Source organism: Pyrus communis, chromosome 7 (genome assembly GCF_963583255.1).
Source record: "Pyrus communis chromosome 7, drPyrComm1.1, whole genome shotgun sequence".
Lineage (NCBI taxonomy): Eukaryota > Viridiplantae > Streptophyta > Magnoliopsida > Rosales > Rosaceae > Pyrus > Pyrus communis.
Window position 1 is genome coordinate 1,890,183 of NC_084809.1, and position 21,061 is coordinate 1,911,243.

General features: G+C 40.2%; 3 protein-coding genes and 1 pseudogene across 4 annotated transcripts; 1 reads left to right on the plus strand and 3 right to left on the minus strand.

The window, feature by feature from the left end:
* The first annotated feature begins 1,407 nt into the window (after positions 1-1,407).
* Positions 1,408-2,735, plus strand: LOC137739810 (uncharacterized). Its single transcript, XM_068479525.1, has one exon. The coding sequence runs from the start codon at positions 2,009-2,011 to the stop codon at positions 2,558-2,560; it is 552 nt and encodes a 183-aa protein (XP_068335626.1). The 5' UTR covers positions 1,408-2,008; the 3' UTR covers positions 2,561-2,735.
* A 1,413-nt stretch (positions 2,736-4,148) lies between these two features.
* On the minus strand, positions 4,149-5,019 carry LOC137740344 (xyloglucan O-acetyltransferase 4-like; annotated as a pseudogene).
* A 1,385-nt stretch (positions 5,020-6,404) lies between these two features.
* Positions 6,405-9,216, minus strand: LOC137740342 (xyloglucan O-acetyltransferase 4-like). 2 transcript variants are annotated; one of them, XM_068480204.1, is made up of 4 exons: positions 9,105-9,216; positions 8,769-9,026; positions 8,372-8,658; positions 6,405-7,403 (listed from the first exon to the last, which is right to left on the minus strand). In XM_068480204.1, exons 2-4 carry the CDS (start codon positions 8,977-8,979, stop codon positions 6,624-6,626), a joined length of 1,278 nt encoding a protein of 425 aa, XP_068336305.1. In that variant the 5' UTR covers positions 8,980-9,026; positions 9,105-9,216; the 3' UTR covers positions 6,405-6,623. The 2 variants fall into 2 exon arrangements, with proteins under 2 accessions (XP_068336305.1, XP_068336304.1); XM_068480203.1 differs by lacking the exon at positions 9,105-9,216 and having other exon boundaries at positions 8,769-9,092.
* Positions 9,217-11,776: 2,560 nt separating this feature from the next.
* LOC137740837 (uncharacterized) lies at positions 11,777-19,575 on the minus strand. The gene is made up of 5 exons (XM_068480643.1): positions 19,084-19,575; positions 17,553-17,924; positions 15,134-17,471; positions 13,053-15,055; positions 11,777-12,476 (listed from the first exon to the last, which is right to left on the minus strand). The coding sequence occupies exons 1-4, from the start codon at positions 19,198-19,200 to the stop codon at positions 13,089-13,091; spliced, it is 4,794 nt and encodes a 1,597-aa protein (XP_068336744.1). The 5' UTR covers positions 19,201-19,575; the 3' UTR covers positions 11,777-12,476; positions 13,053-13,088.
* Positions 19,576-21,061: the final 1,486 nt, after the last annotated feature.

Sequence of the window (21,061 nt, forward strand, 5' to 3'; positions counted from 1 at the left end):
GGCAATTAATGTAAAGTGGTAAGTTGGATCCTAATAAACTTCCGCCATCAAACTAAGTAAGTAATCTGCAATGTCAAGCTACTTCTCAGCTAAATCCTAATTAGCTACATAATTAACATCTTAAGAAAATAAACTCATAACGATCGGAGGTGGTGTCGCTCGTCGGGACTGAGACGGCGTCGTTTATGGCGGTGGATTTGGTATCTTGGTTGGATGTCCATGGTGGCGATATCGGTGTCGTCAGCTTCTGGGGTTTTGGGTTTACGACCTCTTTTTCATTTTTTATTTTCGCTCTTTTTTTTGTTTTTGAGAAAACTGAGAAACGGGTTTATCGGGATTGTCGGTCTGAGAGCAGTGAAGCTTTTGCGATAAGGGCTTTTTATATACAGGCAGAGGTTCCAGAATCAACGACTTCCATCTTTTTGAATCAGATAGTGTAGCAGATGACGGAGGAGGAAGGAGACGTGAGAATTGGGCCCGAACTTATTTTCAGCCCACAACTAAAATTAGAGCTCAAGTGGGCTTCATACATGTGGGTTGAATTAAGATGGGCTTTCTTCTTTTTCCATGAAAATTAAGAAGAATAATATCATTAGATCATCGTACAAAGTTTTAATCATTTTCAATTAATTAAGATGTAAGTTTTACACTTCTTTGGGCTAATCCTTTTGAAATTCACTCGTTAGGAGTCGGTAAATGAGAAGATGATCTACAGCAAAGCCATCAATATGTCAATCGGCAAGAACACCTCATACAAATAAGGTTGCCTCGCTACACCAAGTGGTAGGAGGACGACCGTCAACCGCTGATCAAACCGATATCATGTGACAATATGCTGGTTGAATATTGGTCATTAGATAACTAACTGACCAATGCTAATCAATTGACAATTTGATAATTTTTTTTTAAGGAATCTTCACACATGGCAGCAAATGATTGACTTGTCACTTAGCTAATACAAAGCTTTGGTTATCCCACCTTTGGCCCATGCATTCACAGACATGTGTCACTACCATACTCAATGCCTAAACACCTCATGTTGAAGAGGAGAGAAGCTCCACTATTTCCACCTTTATAGAAAGGGATTACTATTCTCACGATCACAACATACTTGGCCAAAACTTTGCGGATTTGCTAACCCAAGCATTGAAGGCTTTCCGATCAGTATCACATTGACGTTCTCAGTACTTATAATATTCTATCTTATCGTAAATTCTAGTCATCCCACACTCGAATCTTATATTATTACTTTAACAATTTAATATCGTTCATTAGAATTGAATTCACAAGTCAAAACTAAAGAATACACCTTTTGCACTATTTTGCATTTTCTTATTTTTTTTACTACTTTATCGCCTTCATTGTGTGCAATCGATCTTTTTCCTTGTATTAATAAAGCAATTTTCCCAATGTATCTCTCTACTTTGAAACTTCAATTTTGAAAGAGTTGAAAGAGTCGAAGTCTTGATAAACTTGAAGAAGCCAACCACCAAAAAACAGGTGACCTTGCACCCTCCTCCTCCTCAACGGTTGGTGCAAGGCTCCTCCTCCCTTCTGCCTCCCACTTTATCTTATCCATCACTGTAATTTCCGAACAGACAAAAATCGAAGCCTGCTACAGAGCCTCTTCGGAAACCCCTTTCGAGCTTTCCCTTTGATTTTTTATTGCCCCTTTATTCCCACTGTCTCTCTCTGATTGAAACTTTAAACCACCATTTCACATATTTTAAAATCTCATCTCTTTCGCTTTTTGTTCCCCACTTCTGATTTCAATTCTCAGGCTTTTTTCGACCCCAATCTCTCTTGGGTGGTTCTTGTTTTGTGATATTTTTCTTGAATCTGTAATTTTTTCTTCGAAATTTTGGTTCTTGCAATTCTGGGTCACTTCGATTTCAGTTTATCTTTCACTTTTGATATCTGGGCAATCTGAGATCTCAGTTTCTGAAACTGGGTTGTGCTGATTTCGATCCAATTCGATTGCTTTCCGTCGAATTTCAATCCCAAGGCAATGTCACAGGGCTATGCAATCGAGCTTTATTTCGATCCAGCCCTCGAAAACCAGGTCTTGAAGGCTTGGAACGTGCTCGCCCGCCGTCAGATTAGTACCCAGCTCATCGAAATCGAATCACGACCGCACATCACCCTCTTCTCAAGCCCCTTCGTCGAACCCGCGAAGCTCGAAAACGTGATCAGAGCCTTCGCCTCCAAGCAAGAGCCTCTGGCCTTGTCCTTTTCTTCGATTGGGAGCCTCCCAAATGACAACAACGTCCTGTTTCTGGCGCCAACTCCATCGGTTTCGTTGCTGCAGTTTCAGTCCCAATTGTGCGAGATAATGAAGAAGGAAGGTGTTGAAATTGGGGAGGAGTATCGCACTGACTGTTGGCTTCCTTACTGTGCTGTTGCTCAGGAAGTGCCCAAGACTCGACTGGCGGAAGCGTTTTGCGTGTTGAGGGACTTGAAGTTGCCGGTTGCAGGGTATGCAATGGATATTGGATTGGTGGAGTTTTCGCCGGTTCGCGAGCTATTCTCGTTTGTGCTAGGTAACACAGTGGAAGCATGAGATTTCAGAGCAATGCCTACGTGTTAATCTACAGTTTTAGTTGTTGTTTACTGAATATGTGTTACCTTTTGATGTTAGTGTAGATTACTGTCTATGGTACTACTTAGTGTAGTTACAGATTTTGAATTTGATGTTTTTCGAATTGGATAGTTTCATTTTATCTTCCCCTTGGATTGATACTGTGTTTTGTTCATGTTGATGATGTTTCAAAATACATAAGACTGTTCCAAAAATATCCGAGCTTGCGTGGTATTGGAGTATTGATTCAAAGAGTGAACATCTTATTATGTTGGCTCTAATGTTTAGACCGTATCAAAGATGGTAAATTGGATCAAGAGTGTGATGGTCCCCAGTGGTTTAGGTTATAAACTTCTACTGGCGTACGTTTCAGCTGTCATAGGTTTTTTTCTGATGTAGCCTTATGAAGAATATTTTCCATAGACTGATTAGGTCATGTATCTTTGAATAACTTGGACCCTGTGCCCCGGGCTGGTTAGTCATTGACCTTGCTTTACTAGTTATCTTGAGCCTTGGTTTTTTTTAGCTCATAAAGCATCACCTTCATCTGCTGAAGGTGTGCGTACGCTGTGTGCGAGCACCGGGGCATACAGCTGTTATAGGTTTTTTTGTGATGTAGGCTTATGAAGGATATCTTCCATAGACTGATTAGATCATGTGTCTTTGAATAACTTGGACCCTATGCCCCAGCCGGTTAGTTATCGACCTTGCTTTGCTAGTTATGGTTTTTTTAGCTCATTAAAATAACACCATCATCTGCTGAAGGTGTGTGTATGCTATGTGTGCACTGCAGATATCTGTTGGACTCCTCTCACTTTTGTGATGCTTCTACTCTAGTAATTTGAAACTCACTGCATAGTATTAAAATTTCGTTTTCCGATTGTGTACTCTGTATTGAAACAATGCTGGTACTGTACCAATTAACTGTAGAACCTTTAGTGTCGGTTTGCAATTTTTGTTCCAGAGAAATCTGAAACCTATCAGCTTCAACAATCTAGCTATGGTTTGTGGTAATCATCCTTATCAGACTCTTCTCTCTGTGATTGAGCCAAAAGTTCTTCTAGGGCTTAGCTGTACTGTTGACTGAAGTTGTCCTTTCCGTCTGCGCGCACGAGTGTCTGTAGCTTCCCAAAATCTGCTGAATATTTGGGAAGGTTTATAAAATGTGATATATCAGTCTACTATGAATTCTCCTTGAATTTTCTGTCGGGTTCAGGTAAGGATTTGAAATTTATGTCCTGGGTTATATATGTTTTTTGTCGAGGACTAACATTCCCAGAGTTTGTGTCCATGTCACTTGTTAGTCGTCGAAAAACACTAAGACTCCAGCTTACTGGTTGATTGGAGCCTGGGAAGTTACGGTGATAGTACTATGAGTAATAGCTCTAGGTTGTCATAATACGTAAATATGGTATATATGATAGAGCACCGGGGCATAGATTATTTTCAACTAACATTTAGTTTACAACTGATTATTCTCAAAGCACGTCATAAGCATTACTTTAAAAAGCTACAACAATGCCAAATTGGCCCTAAGATACCACGCCTCCCTTGATTTTGATAATTTCCATCAGAAAATGGTTCCAGTAACCAATAGGGCCTGGCATGCACCAATGCACACAATCGTTATAACCGTCCGTCCACTTGTTCCAGTGAGCTCCGCGGTGCCCGTCCGGTCTCATAAGCATGGCCCTGGTTACATCCAAAACCCTAAACTTCTTACCCTGCATCTCCCCTTCTTTTCTTGCTCTTTCAATTTCGTTAACCTGAATGCTCCTCAATTCCCAATCTGAACGTCCCAAATCAATGTCTGCCTCGCTCAAAGGACTCATTCAATTGCAGTACCCACCGGTGTTCCAAACGCCACCCTCAAAATGTGCCGGTGCAAATGTCCTCAACAAGGTCAGGAGGCCTCCCTTGCAGTTCTTGCAATCCATGATGTACTTGAATGCAGTTTGAAACGCCAAGTGAACGATGTGGCTACTGTTGTAATCGGTGACATTAGGTTCGCTGCAGTAGAAGCATCCAATGAGGTTGCCACCTTCGTGCAGGTACATTACCTGGTTAAACCAGTGCCCAGCTGAGAATATAGCGTGGTCTAAATCCGGGAGGTGTTCTGCCCATTTCTCGTCGACTTTGTCTAGTTGCAAATCGAAAATGCTGGATCCTGTACCATTAACCATCCTCTCTTCTGCGGCAATGAGAAATTTGGACCATAATTTCTTAAGGGTGAAGTCATGTTGTGGAAAGTACCATGTCGTGACGTGATCTTCGAAATCCTTGTAAATGTCTTTAGGGGATTCCTCCTGCAAGTTGATGTTGTAAATCATTGAAGAAACCACACATAAAACACAAGAATCCGAGTTTGAACTGACCTGTGACAAGAGGCAGAGCAGAGACTCAAAATGGTTCTGATCAACAGAGTCACCGATAACAGCCATTTTCTTTCCACGAACGATTTCCAAAAACGTCTTTGGATCGAACCATGGAACATCGCAGTTGTCCGGCTTCCATCTCCTTGTCTATTCTACCATATTTGAAACAATTCCTTGATTCAGGAATAGTGGCACAGCTTGTATTGGTGTAGATTGGCCCTCTGAGTTCTGGAACCCAGTGACCTTAAAAAGGTCACACTCCTCTTCTGCAGAAACCAAAAATTGCAATATCTTTTGAAACCACACCGAAAGAAAATCACAAGTCGTTTGATAACCAATTCGTTTTTAGTTTTTACGCTAAAGAAAATGTGTATAGAAGAAGGAGGAACGAAGAAGGAGAAGAAATGACGGTGGAAGAAATGCAAAAGGAATAATAGACGATGAAAAATAAAAACCAAAAAATTGCACTTTCAAGTTTTTCTGTTAATATAAACTCCTGCACTTCTCTCCCGCCTCCCTTTCTCCCACCACGTCCCTACGTCCTTCTCCCTTCATCATTCCTCCCATATATTTTCGCTCCATCTCTAGCACAAGAAACAAAAACTAAAAACGAAATGGTAATCAAACTGACTCTAAAATAAATCAAATTTTAAAAGAGAAAAGAACAACTTGGTTTGGAGAATAAAGTAAGAAGATGAAAATGGTGGGCTATGGCTAGAGATGCGAAGAAAGGAGCCAATCTGCTCATGACTGTCTGTCTGTCTCAGAAAGAGAGAGTGTGTGTGTGTGAGGGAGGGAGGTAGGGAGAAGAGAGAGAGAGAGAGAGAGAGAGAGAGAGTCTTGATTATAATTAAGGGGCAGGCAATGCAGATTCTGTATTAATTAAATTTTAATTGCATGGATTGTGGGAGATTTGGATGCCTTGTCTGCTCTTCATACCCTAACATCCGCCAAAGAAGTACCAGTAAATGACAAATTTGAACTATATTATTACTAGTTTATTGTGAGGTTAAGTTCATCCACTTTCCCTTAGTGTAGATAATATCGTTTGCACAAAAAAAAAAAAAAAATTGTTGGTATTTACCCAGGAAAAATATAACAACAAAACTAAGAAATCAAAATCTAAGCCACCGTTAATGCAGAAAGGCAGCACAGAGCACAAGACCCGAATTTTGGACATTATCAACCAACAATCTACTTACAACTTACCAGAACATGACTCGTTTTTAAATTCCAAGCACATACTATATATAAAAATTTGACTTATCGGTTGAAAATGCTCTTAAAATACCTGAACTAGAGCATTTAGAACTTTTATTTTCATTTGAGCGATATTCTAAAATAATCTGAAATATGGAGGGAATTTATCTAGGTCTGAAGAATATCTGACACAATCTTAACGTTGCCAAACAACCTCTATATATATGGCGAACACTTTGTGCTCAAATTAATAAAAGATCAATGGTTTTCAACATTTTTTCTTTTTCATCTGTTGTACATTGGCAAATTGGTAGTAAAAATCTCACATTGGGAATATTATGCAATTCACTTGACATACTATATCTCTGAACTAAAATTATTATACGCCCATGTAAGAAAAACAAAATTAAAAAATAGGTATAATAAACTATTAAGTATGGATTTGTATGAATGTTTGTACTAAGTTCTAACTAAACCCTAAACCCTCCTCCCTCGTTTCGGATAATCTCCATCAAAAAATGGTTCCAGTAATCAACAGGGCCTGGCATGCACCAATGCACACAGTCGTTGTAACCCTTCATCCACTTGTTTCCCCAGTGAGCTCCCGGGTGCCCATCCGGTCTCATAAGCATTGCCCTAGTTATATCCAAAACCCTAAACCTCCTCCCCTCCATCTCCCCTTCTTTTTTTGCTCTTTCAAACTCCTCAACCTGAATGCTCCTCAGTTCCCAATCAAAACGTCCCAAATCGATTTCCCCCTCGCTCAAAGGACTTGTTCGGTTGCAGTATCCCCCGGTGTTCCAAGCCCCGCCTTCAAAATGTGCTGGCGCAAATATCCTCAACAAGGTCAAGAGGCCTCCCTTGCAGTTTTTGCAATCCTTTATGTACTTGAATATAGCTCGAAAAGCCATGCGCAAGGCTTGGCTGTTGTTGTATTCGGTGACATTAGGTTCGTTACAGTAAACACATCCGGTAAGTTTGTCACCTTCGTGTAGGTACATTAGACGAAAAAACCAATGCCCGCCTGAGAATATAGCGTAGTCTAATTCCGGAAGCTGTTCTGCCCATTTATCGTCGACCTTGTCCAGTTGCAAATCAAAAATGCTGGATCCTGAACCGTTAACCATCCTCTCCTCTGCAGCTATGAGATATTTGGACCATAATTTCATGAGGGTGAAGTCGTACTGAGGAAAGTACCATATCCTGAACCGGTCATCGGAATACTTGTAAATGTCTTTAGGGTTTTCCTCCTGCAAGATTAATAGGAATAATATTAGGGTTTAGAAAATCTTTGTACATGCTCCTAAAGCGTAATCTGTCATTTCAACTTATTTGAATAAAGAACTATTGCATATATGGCATGTCAATATAGCAAGGCACTACACTTCTGTAAAAGGAGTGGTCTTGACTATGATGACACCCGTGGAGCCTGAATGCTTCACGAGTTCCATACACATGATGAGACAAAAATGTTAATTTGTTACATGGCTTTGTCCCGCCTCGTTGCCATCCTTAATCTCTTGACTGTTAAGAACATCTAATTAAGTAGCTTATAATCCCCACCGTAAGAATGAGTGGACATTGTTGCAAATATAGTATCCCCTCTAAATTCTGAACCACTACGATTGCTTGTCATCACTCCAAAAATGAGACGAGCACGAAAGGTAATGATCTGCATACATGGCATTTGTGGCACTGTGACATTGTGACGTTGCTTCAAAGCATAAAGCACCAAGCAAAGTTGTCACAATGTTTCTAAACTACTTTAATTTGCGGGATGAGATTCAAATTCGAGTACAAAGAGAATAACACATTGTCCAAATCAATTGACCTAATCCGCATTTGCAAACTATTATTGCTATTATGTTAGTGAAATCACATTGCTGCCATTCGTATTGCGATTGATGTCATTTATTATGTTATGAATGGTTTACGTGTATAACGTCGTTGCAAATTATATTGTTTAATGTTTATCCACCGGTATTCGGATTATTCTTCCATAAGTTTCAGATTTCAAGGTCATGCAAAACTGTCACACTGAAAAATAAAATTCTAATAAAGCAACTAAAGATCTGGATTAGGCCAGCCGGTCAAGACATTACACTAAGTTTGAATTCCGTGTAAAATTCTTTTTTTTTCAGTACGTATAAATTAGAGTAATTTAGAACATCAGATTAAAAAAACATATATCAAATCAAATATCAAAATATGAACTGACCTGTGACAAGAGGCAGAGAAGAGACTCGACATGGTTCCTGGCGACAGAGTCGCCGATGAACGCCATTTTCTTTCCCCGAACAATTTCCAAAAACGTTTTCGGGTCAAACCGCGGAAGCTCGCACTTGTCCGGTTTCCATCTCCAATTCAGAAAATCCCTGTCCCTCCTCCCATTTCTGAAACAATTTTTTGATTCCGGAATCGTGGCGCAGCTCGAATTCGTGTACATTGCTCCTCTCGAATCCGGAATCCAATGACCCTTGAACAAATCACACTCCTCCTCCTTCTCTACAAAATCCAAAAAAAAATCAAACTTTTCAGAAAATGATCCAAAATTTTTGAAAAAAAAAAAAAAAAAGAAGAAGAATTGGTTTTTGTTTGTGACAAGAAAAAGTTACTTGGTGGGGGTAGGAGCTTGATGTTAGTGCGATCAGGGGCTTGATGTTCTTTCTGTGCTGCATGAATGGATGTCTGGTTTTGAACAGAATTGAGATCGTTAAGACCCTGTTTGGGAGAAATTAAAAAAGGGTTTGGAGAATAGAGTAGGAACAAGCTAAAAATGGTGGCAGTGGCTAGAAATGCGACCAAGAAAGGAGCCAATCTGCTCATGTTATTATTATGGCCTCTCTCCCTGTTGGGGTAGTTGTGGGATTTTTCTGGGAAAAAAGTACAAAAACTCATGACTGTCAGAAACAGATAGAAGAAGAGAGAGAGAGAGAGAGAGAGAGGAGAACCTATGAAGAAGAAATCATAAGGGGTAGAGAGTGCAGAAACTGTATTCCCATCGTTAGAGAAAAGGGAACGTGCCTTGTGAGAGAGCCAAAGAGGATCTTTTTTATTTACTTCCCTTTTAGGTTTTCTGCTTGCTCATGATGAGCTTTTACTTTCCTTTTATTTTCCTCCTTGATTGAGCTAATTACAAAATACACCTCGAGTTTTAAGTCAAGGTCAAAAACCACACAACGCTTCAAATGTTTGTAGTTTCGGTTTTTTCACATTGTGTCATAAAGTATTAAAAGTTTCACAATTCAGGTAGAAAGAAACTCTATGCCTACTCCGTAAACAGTATATGAACTATTAGACTGTAAGACATAAAAATAACTTGAATTGTTAACGTGTGGTTGTGCTTTGTAATTAGGATTTTCCACAAAAGAATGGCAGTTCGGAAATCAAGAGATAAGAAGAGATGGCTTTATGTGGAAAGTAACGTCCGCCGTGGAGATTAAAACACGCGGCAAACCATGCAAACGAGTAACTGAAATGGGGAGAGAGAGAGAGAGAGAGAGAACATGCATGTGCCCAGAATGTTCGGCGCAATCTAATTCCACCCACAAATTTCACTTTCTGTCGACACTAATTTACAAATCGATGACAAAAGTGACCAATCATGTGCGCTACGCGGCAAAAACCCAATCGAGTTTTGTGAGTGGGTGAGTCCCATTCCCTTATGACCCTCCTTTTTAAGGGGAAATTATTAGTTGTGATGAGAACACAAGTGGTACATCACGTGTTTTAATATAAGTGATAAGAAATTTTATTTTTTAAGCTATTAACTTTTGGCACACATATCTCATCATTTATATAGTAACACGTGGTGTACCACCCCGTGTACCAGTCACATTGAAAAATCTCTAAGGAGGTTTGAAAATTTTAAAATTTTTGTGGTTCAAGACCATGTCTATGACTATCCGAACCGATGTTGTTGCATTGCATGAGATGAGATGAGATCTTAATCATTTTTATATACCTTTATTTTTTATTTATAGAGGATATTACTACTTTAAGTTAGTTTATGAGGATGAAAATGATTTAAATTTGAAACGCAATGAGCAATAAGTCGAAGAAACCCTTATCATCCAGAGCGATCTACAACTAGCATTTTCTCCGGTTTTATCTTACATGAGTTGGATTTTTTTTTTTTTTTTTCCTTCTTTAAAAACCCCAATTCAAATTAAGGAAGCATTCAAAGTCATCATCCATGCTAATGAGAGATTTCTCAGTGTCCGGGTAACACGGCTCGATACACTAAGTGTCATAATATAAGTGACTGGATACTTGAAAAAAAATTCTAACCACTTGTATTATGACGCTGCGTATACCAGATCGTGTTTCCGTCACACTGAAAAATTTCTCCTTGCTAATAATCATATTTTAAACTTCATATGACTTTGGTTCCTCGTATTAATGGCAAGGAATATATTATGATAAATAAAATTAAATAATGACATAATTAAGGATACCCCACAATTTTATATTAATGCAAAACACAAACAAAATCAATTGTAAACATTAGGTACAATGAGAAGAATCACATTCATGCTACGTATAACTAGCCGGTCGGTTCAATCATTTATTATGGACAGATTAACAATTATCAACGTATCATCGATATTACGTCAATATGTTTTGGTCAGTTGTGTAAAATCATATTATGTCAATTTTCTTAGTAGCGGACAATACAAGCTAATTGGTCGGGAGGTGTGTGACCCACCTTACTAATTGTGCTGGGCACTTAGGTTCGGTCTCATCTGGTGGTCCATCCGAAACCTTAAACGTTCACACGACAGGACAGGTGTCTCCAGTTTATGCAGTTAAATAAAAGCAACATGTGTTTTGGTAAATTTGTAACCCCTCTCCCAGACACTGACATTTGAAACCTTTGTTCTTAAAAGAGTAGTTATTAAACCATGAAGAATCTCACCGGATCCTTTTTGTGAGGATTTAGAAATATTTCAATCACATCCGTTTATTGTACATTGTACGATAAAAAATTATTGTAAATTTTTTTATTTAAAATTGAATATAACGATAAACGGATGTGTTTGAAGAATCCGACAAGGACCATCCTAGTTCTTAAAGCTACTTCGATACTGAAATCTGACAAACGTGTCCTGCACTAGGAGTCTGCTTACTAAAAATTTAACGTACTCCAGTATATGGCACGCACCGCATGAATAAATTGTTTGACGTAATAACTATGCAGACATTTTCCGCCACAAGAGGAGTGAATACAAGTCGATACATTTCATCACGACGCAACGCTGCTCTGTGGCTGCAAACGGCTGATCGGATAAAGGCTTGTACAAACAACTAGCAAAACGGAGCAGTTGCAAAACAAGTGATCCTCCAGCGAACAGAAAAAAAATGATCTGCATTCACATCACGGTAATGAATTCTTCGAGCCAGAAACAGAACATTGTTACAAAGATTTTGGAATGCACAACGATGTAGTGAAGGGTAAAAAAAATGAGCTAATTGCACATTCACCGTCTACCCATAATCTTTACGATTACGCTGCAACCGGAGTTACCAGAATTACAATTCGCAGTACAGGTACAAGAAGATAACTAGTAAAACAAAATTATACCCACCATACACAACAGAATTTAGGGAGTACTGATTCGTCGTCAAAAATGCAAAACTATATAAAACCCTGTCAGCGGCACCATGGAAATTTCACAAACGAGTCAAAAGGCATTTCGTAATACAAATGAATCAAATGCGGCAAAGGTGAAGTTTCTGTCCAACAATCTCTACGTTTGCCCAAGACTCGGGTTATAACTTATAATACAAAGGGGAAGAAAGAAAAAACAATACGGTGACAGCCTGTGCAAATTTCCATAACCAGAATGTGATAAGATAACAAAATTCGGCGGTCCTGACTAAGTAATAACTATATATGTAACAACTGGAGAAGAGAAAAAAAAATTAATGACAGAATACATGACGACCTTGGCCCGGCCTGAGAGTTCATACAACCAATCTCCCCAATAAATATGATCGAGTAAGGATCGGGATTGCAGTGTGTACCTGAACGGGCACAAGTCCAAACATTGAGCACCAATGTCACGGCTTTAGGCATGTGCATCGAGGATGCTTTCAAAGAGTTAGATATCTACACAGAAAAACTTGTCTGCAGTGGCTATCAGAGCAGATTCAGTTAAAATAACTGCTTCCAGGACCCCAGGGGGCTTTCCAAAGTTAAGAGGTGGTACGGACTGGTGTTCCGTGCAATGAACGCGTGCACCTGCCCTTTAGCCCTTTTTTACTGTTCAGGTGAACAACTTGTCAGCTCCTGTACGTTTCCTATCCAAACCCCTGAAGTGCTGCAAGAAAGAAACGAGAAAGGCTCACCATTAGGAAGAGTGTTCCAAGAAAATTTCAAAGAAGAGTTATATCAAAACGTATTAAAAACCAAAAACCCAACCAACAAAAGCAGATGGATGGAAGTTTCCAAATTTGGAATGGATGGAAGTTTCCAAATTTGGAACGGATGGAAACTCAATTTCGATTCTCCTCTTATTATGATAGAAACTCAGGTTTCAAATTGCAAGTTACAGTAAAGACAAGGTCATATTCCGCTAATCCTAGAGGAGTAGACCATTTTATGAAAACTAAACAGAATAAGAATTTAACTGAAAATTTGAAAACAATTTTAAAATTAAAAAGAAACTTTAGCAGGATCAAATCCAAAGCTTCAATTGAGGACAAATCATTAATTTAACTGATTGTAATCATAAGAGAATGGAAAAAGATATCTCTAGGGATGAATGGCATCAATTCAATTTAATTACTGCAGTAGTAACTGTAGTGACACCATCGAAGGTTTTCCTTGCTTGTCTAAGGAAATAAAGAACTTAAATACATTGATAACTAGGATCTGAAAGGCTAGAAAAGCTCACCAAGCCTTGCCAGGTTTGCCGCATTGTGCCACAATTCTACTGCCATGAAGGCGGCTTATAGCTAACTCGATCAACAGCATCCAATCCACTATCAGGTTCCTTTCTCTTCAATGCACCTCCCACCTGAAACAACTTTAAGTGTTCCTCTACCATAGCTTGCGAACTGGGAACAGAAAGCTGCCTCATTCCTGAAGGTAACCTATCATCTCTCCGTTCAATTTCTGTAGCTCCAGGCCCGGCATTAAGATCAAGACCCTGACTACCCCATTTCCTACCATCAAGGCCAACATTACTGCTACCACTGGGAAGGCTCATCATATAGGGTCTAGGGTAAGGGGATGAAACTACACCGCCAGGTCCCACCATCTGAGAGGGCATGGGGGGAAAGCAAAGTGCTCCACCAGATGATGAATCCATATATGCAGTAGAACCAGAAAAGGGGCTCGATGACAAAGGAAAACTGGTTTCAAAAGGAAACCCTGGATATTGAAACACAGCAGTTGAGGGCGAAAGCACTGACCCCCTGTAGATTTCAGGACCAAATGAGGCATTACCAGTGGGAGGACATAAAACTCTCTGAGACCCAGCAGCAGCACCGTAACTCTGCTCACACCTGCCAGGGAACATTGGAGGGACTGTGATGGCAGAATATGAGTTTCCTGGAGGGAACCATGCTGAAATGTTCCCAAAATCAGGGTTGTTTATTCTTAAACCATGAACAGGAGTACGAGGCGGCATACTGGTTTTTAAATGCTGGGTGCAAGGAGCTGTGTCAGTGCCAACATCATCAAGACCTGGCCCATTGTTTAAATCAAAGTCTCTGGAGTCGTTGACCGCACCATTAGATAGTCCACCAGATAATGATGACCTACTGTGCAAAGGAGGAATATCCAACCTACAACTGTTGCTCATAAGCGGCCCAATATCAGGACTCTCATCCACTCTATTCAAATCAAGATCAAGCCCTCCGGAGCCCCGATCACGAGATCGGGACTTGAAACCCATTACATCTGAGTTTTGAACAACTTCCTCATAAACTCTTTGATCAGGCACATTCAAGTCAAAGTCCAGAGGAGGGCGGACTTGTTTGCTGGAACCAGTATCAACAATAGGTGCATCCGATGTATTGGGAGATGCTTCTACATTCCTTCGGGGTTCTGCAGGTCGGAATGCACTGGTGGTTGAAGATCCTTTCCATCCAAGTTCACCAGTACTCCGCATCAGGTTTTCAGGAGGGACAAATGAACCTTTGGCCGGTGCTACTACAGTAATTGATGCAGGGAAGCTCCCTGACATGGAAGACATTTGAAAAGGTAAAGGGCAAGGAAAATGAACAGAGGACGAAGTTCCAGGATCTCCTGCTTTAACAAACTCTGGTTGGCTCCCATCATCAACAGGAAAGCCCTCGTTCAAATCAAAGTCCAGCTTTACAGCAGTACCTGACCCCGAGGCATTCACAGAGGAAACTTGCCGCTCCTCCATCCCCCCTGATTCAATAACTTCTGACTTACACTTACTAGACTTGTCATGCTGCTCATTTTCTATAACAGATATTGACGGTGACTCTGCCTTGGAAACCGGTTGGTTGGAACAGTGAACAAAAGCCTCATTTCTTTCTGTAGTCTCCTGAGCAAAATCTCTGCTGTTCTGCAAAAATGGAACAGAACTATCAAGTGTCTCTTTCTCTGTCTGTGCAGTGTGACCGAAAGCCTTAATGTCATCTGTCTGTTCATCCATAAACTCCACATGTAAAGTGTTTCCAGAACCAGAACATAGAACAGCATTCTCACTCTTCCCCTCTTTGGACTCTGATTGGATTCCTTCGACAACAGATGATTTCTGCTCTGTCAGTATAGCACTATTCGAATCCTTTTTTAAATCATGGTTCTCGCCAGCCAATTGAGAGGATGCGCAAGTAGATATTTCAATGTCCTGTTCAACTTTTGCACTCCCAGAGGCTGCTTCAGACACAACTGGTGTACTGCTCCCAACAGTTCTTTCATCTGCACAAAGAACCAAATCATCATCAGAAAAGGAAGAGAACACTTTTATCTTAGAGTCAGAAATGCTGCTGCTGTTACCATTAGAAGCCTCCAATTTTCCTTGCTCATGAGACTGGTTAGATCCTTCAGCCTCCAAATGACCCTCTTTTCTAGCACATGAAAGTGGCTCTAATGCTGAAGCGTCACATGACTCACCAGGCTTCACATCATCCCTCAAGGATTGACCATCAGTATTTTGTTTCTTATTTGAAGAACAATTCAAACTTGCATTACACTCTGCTGTTCTATCCCCGCACCCAGATGAAGTAACTTTAACATCAGCAAAACCATTAGTTGGCAGGTGGGTAAGAGGGTGTCTTGTTTCACTCTTACCTGAGTCCCATCCACTGCCCTGCTCAGTAGCACCACTATTGACCGCTCCACTAGGTTGACATTGGATGTCAGCAATTTCTTTGCCCGGTTGTTTCAACTTGGCATCATCTTCTGAGAATGATCTCTCAGGCACAGGAGAATTCCTCCCAGGAGAACCTGATGGTGACACATTCTCAGATTTGGACATTTCTCCAGCAGCCACGCTAGCTAGCAAATTCATCCCAACATCATCACTAGGTGAAGCAGCGCCACTACTTTCAGAAAACTTCACACAGCTTTCAACTAACGCATTCATGGAGCTTAACGATGCTTCATACGATTTTCCTGTCCTTAAAGTGACTTTTGACGAGGAACCAGTAGCCTTTGATGCTTCTGTTTGTTTTTCACCATCTTCACCACCCCTATTTTGTTCGCTGCCTAAAGTTGGCACATTGCCATCTTCAGAACCAGACAATCCCTCTTTGCTGTCAAATGCATCTGAGTTCACATCTGCTGTGCTATTAACGTGCAAGGCATCGCCTCTGCGCTTAGATTTTTGGTCATGGTTGTCATGCTTTTCAGCAGGAGGAGACCCTCTGTTAACAGGATCTTCAAAAGAACCTCCTGAGGTACCACGAGCAGGACTCCTACCAGTGTTTGGCAATCTGACAATCAGTCGGTTATTTCCATGGTCAACCATGGGCACTTCAGGAAGCTTCTCATAGGATACTCCAACTGTTGAAGCCTTTTCAGAAGCCAAATTTCTATTGAGGGTACAAGCTTTTCCTGGCCCTGATTCCTTCTTAACTCCTGAGGCAGTAGACCCGTTAAGGCCATTGCTTGATTTCCGACGGCGAGAAGCGCTGCCAGAAATTTTGCTCACACTAACTGAACCAGCAGACGAGCTCCTTGCATCTTCCCTATATAAAGAACCCACAGTCCTCGCATGATCACTTGACTGGCTATTGTTCTGAGACTGGCTAGAACTGCTGCTTCTTTCCTCCTTAATTGGTGTCAATGGAAGATCTGAAGTTCCAGCACCTAATGTTCTGAAATTCTGGTCCTTTGAGAGATTGCCGGATGATATACTCAACAATTTCGTTGATCCAGGTGAACCAGAAGATTTAGAAACTGTTTCTCCACAGCCAAGCTTAATCTGAGGAGTTTTAGACACAGAAGGTTGCATAGTAGAACTTTTTGTGCCAACCTCAGATGAACTTCCAATCTTTCTGCTCCCTACATGAGAAACTTCTGAAGATGCATGCTTTGTAGGCCAGGAAACACCGCCACGACTAGATCCAGTCTTTGTCTCATTCAAATTCATCTCAGCTTCAACACGTTTCTTCCACATATCAACTAAACTCCTAGCTTTCTTCTGGATTTCAGAGTTTCTGTAACTGCGTAAATTATTCACAGACTTGCCAACATTACAAGTCTGCAGCGCATGAAGATTCACAGGAACCTTCTCCAGTGCACAAAGTAAAGCAAAAAGAAATTCCTCAACAGATTTATCACTTTCTTTTGGGCTACTACCATCACCAAGTTTTCCCTTGTGAACTTCTTGGAGCCATTCATCCAACACACACAAACCCTTGCGTTGTACAAATTGCCCAAGGCAATCCAACCTATCAGTAACTGCTATCACATCAACAAGCATTCTTCGGCCAGCCAAATCTATTTTCTTATCAGCACTTTCAGCTTTCATAAGTTGGACAAACTTCTCAACCCCCTGTGTGTCTAGTAGTCCTCCTTTGTCCGTTATTTTTCCAAGCTCAGACTTTAGCATATTTTCAGGTCTGGACTGACCAGACTCTCCATCTTCTATTTTAACTAAACGTTCTCGTTTGGCAGGCTCAGAGCCCTGATCTCCTCGTTCCCTCTTTTTTCCTTTAACCTGCGAAGAAAAGGGGGATGTGCTATTCTGTAAACTATCTGAACCAGATTTTATCTGTGGTGTTGATGACGGAGTATTCAAGGGTTTCGGAGAACGACCTCCCGACTGCACTGCCCCATGCATTTCTAGTCTTGTCTTGTCTAATAGCTGATCTACTTCTTCCTGTCGTTCCTGTAGTTTAAAGAATGATCACTACAAATCTGAATCATGAGCATATAACTTTAAGACAATGAATAAGTAGTGAATACTCACATTAATAAAGTCTTTGTCAGTTAACCACCATAAACAATTGTTCTCAGTATCATACACTCGTCTGCACACAAATGAGGATATCCCTGAAGGAAGTTCAACACCTTTACGAAGGAATGCAACTTTACACGGATGGAGTAACGATGCAGCAGGTATCTCATCCTTGTGAAAGGAGTAAAAGACCTCGTTTGGGGTAGCTTCTAGCGAGACCCCTTTGGAAAGCTTTACATCAGCAGGTCGATAAAGCCAATTTACACCTAAGCATAGACGTTCCTCCTTGTCTAATATTAGCCTACGAATTATTCCAATAAAAGGTGGGGAATCCTGGGGTGGCTTGAAAAGTGCACAGTCGCCAACACAAATTTTGCGTCCATCCTATACAACAAGGGAAATATCTCATCAAGCTTAAGAAATACGAAATAAAGTTTGACTGTATTTAGGTACAATAGAAATCATAGAGAAAAATGGATAGACAAGAGAACGTTAACATGTATTCAGCAAACAGAACTAGAAAACACAGCAAAATAGTTTCAGATATGAAGTTATAGTTGAGGCAATATAGAAGCATCAGGACTCATACAAATGAAGGTAAATTCTTAAACAAAAAACATAGATTCATCTCAGACAAACCATAAAATTTAACACAAAGTGAAGTTGCTTAAATCATTCCTCCCAATCATAACCCACTAAGTGGGGTCAGCTGTATGGATCCTAGAACGCCACTGGGCTCGGTTTTGCACCAAGTCTTCCATTAGCTCCAAGTACTCCATGTCTTTTCTTAGAGTCTCTTTCCAAGTCTTCCTAGGTTTTCCTCTACCCTTTTCCAAAAAGTTTGTTTTAAGAAACTGAAACCAAGCTAATCTAAAGAATAGACAATCTGAAACTAAGGAAGCTTATAAGACAAAATATAATTTCAAAGCACTCAATCAATTACGTTCTATGAGAATCAACAAGAAAGAAAAACAAAGTACAAAAAAGAAAAATCCCGCTTTCTTTGTCAATTACTCTATCATGCACATCCACAGGCTTCAGCTAATCCATCTAAGCAACCAAAAAAGGAACAATTCTAAACACGCAATCCGATGTGAGGTAGTAAACGAAATTCAAACCCAAAAAATTCATCTATGAGATAAACAGGACAGACATATGAAGTCCATGTAATAATAGGAATACATTAAATTCACATATACGCGTATGAATGGTTAATTAACCATATAAAAAAGGTTTGTTTCTTCCTATCAAAAGGGAGCCAGATAATCGCAATATGGAAAATTTAAAAATAAATAAACACCCAATACCCAATTGGAGAACAAATTAACCAAGAGAAATCAAAACCCACGAAAATTCAAGAAACCGGAAGAGGAATTTCACCAAAGGAAGGGTATAACAAAATCCAAAACGACGACAAACGAAATTAAAGTAATAATAACATAATCGCCGCAACAAAGGCTCAAGCTAATCGAAAACCAGCAGAAATTGACCGAAAAAACAACAAAAAGAAATACAATCGCTCGGAGAAGGTAAAATTATATACTTTGGAGAAGGAATCGGATGCGGTAGAAAGGTCGGAAGCTACAGTCGTGGCGCTGGAATGAGGGACAGGCCACATGTGCCGACGGCGTATCGACTTCTCAGCTGGCGACCCATGCATAGCCCTCCATCTCGGTTTTCAATTCGCGAGCAATCGATCCCACAATCGTCCACCTTGAGATGAAACATCAATCCGGAGTCGAATTCAACAGCAAGAACCCTAGATTCTGGAAATTCGGAGGGGGATGGGGGGGAGGGGATAAAACCCTAGATCAAGCCGCCGGTCTTCGATTGGTTGGGGGCTGAAACGATTCGGGAAGTCCAGGGCTTAGGTGGCGGGGATTTAACCATGGGTCGGGTCAGAGAGATTTAAGGATTTGGGATCGAGAACGAAGGAAGGTAATTTCAATTGGCGGAATCAGAGAGATTTCGTGCGAGGAGCTCGGGATGAGAGAGAAAGTGAGGGGGGGGGGGGGGGAGAGAGAGAGAGAGAGAGAGAGAGAAGGAGAGATTTGGTACGCAAGACGAAACAGGTGAGAGAGAAGGGAGAAAAAAGAAAAGGAAAAGAAAGGGAAATGGTTTTGGGGACGAGAAAATGCCAGTTTTGCCAAGCTAATGCTTGATGGAGACAACAAGGACGACGTCGCTTCGGGCTTTGCACGAGTTAATTTTCAATATGGTTTGTTATTTAATTTAATAGGTTCCCAAATTCCATATTTCCAATTATGTCTTTGTACATTTTCTAACACTATTTTTATTGTATTAATCAAGCACGTATGTATGAATTAATGACATTTAATATTCATATCCTTTTGTTGAAAAAACCCACAAAGTGCATATGAAGTCTTTTAACAAATTTCCAAATTTTCACCTATAAAAAAATTTACTTGCTTGTAATTTTAACATTTTGTTGAAAGACTTTCTGACTCAGCACGAAGCAATCAAAGGGTTAAATATAAAGAAAACTAATGAAAATAGCTTAAAACTTTGCGTTTTAATCAAAATGACAAAAATGTGTTGTAACTAAATAGTATCAGGAATGACTTTTCAGCAAGGTTCTAAAAAACGCTAGGTGCTAGTCGGGCGGCGGCCTAACGCCTAGCGCCTAGGCAGATTTAGATAAATTTCTTGTATATAAGTGCATATTGACACTTACAAAAAATTATACTTGTATGAAATTCATGGATAAGATAATAAAATAATGATCCATTGCAAAAAGAGTATCCAACCCAGTCGATTTTCCAACCAATTTACAAGAAAACGCCTCGGGTCACCACCGCCCAGTGCCTAGGCCATTTTTAGAACACTGCTTTTAGAGTAAAAATGTCATTTTTCGTTAAAGTGAACAATACCGGGAGTAATTGATTAATGATTGAATGAATACAATTAATACATCCAGATGACTTAAATAAAGATTACAACCGCTTGGAACAATTCAAAGAACTTCTAGGAATTAAAGCGACATTATTTAAAATATTAATTGGACGGAAGTCAAAATGTCTGATTTTTATAAGAAACTTTAAGCACTATTTGGGTGGCTAAAACGACCCTGGATGGCTAAAATCCGTCACATATCATGACAAAGCAATGAGTTTGAATGGTGACGTCACTCCTTTTTCAAAAAGGCATCACAGGTATGCAAATCGTTGCGTTGTTTTATCTTTTGACAGTTCATTTCCTCTCAAATCCATTCTGTTATTTGTTCTACATTACTTTTGTAAACGCATGTTTTTCATTTTCTCATTTAAAGCAATTTTAATTTTTTATTAAGTACGATGTAAGTGATTTTGGACGGTCCATAATTGTAACATCCCACATCGCCCAGGGGAGTGATCCTTAAATGTATATTCTCATCCCTACCTAGCACAAGGCCTTTTGGGAGCTCACTGGCTTCGGGTTCCGTAGGAACTCCGAAGTTAAGCGAGAAGGGGGCTAGAGCAATCCCATGATGGGTGACCCACTGGGAAGTTGCTCGTGAGTTC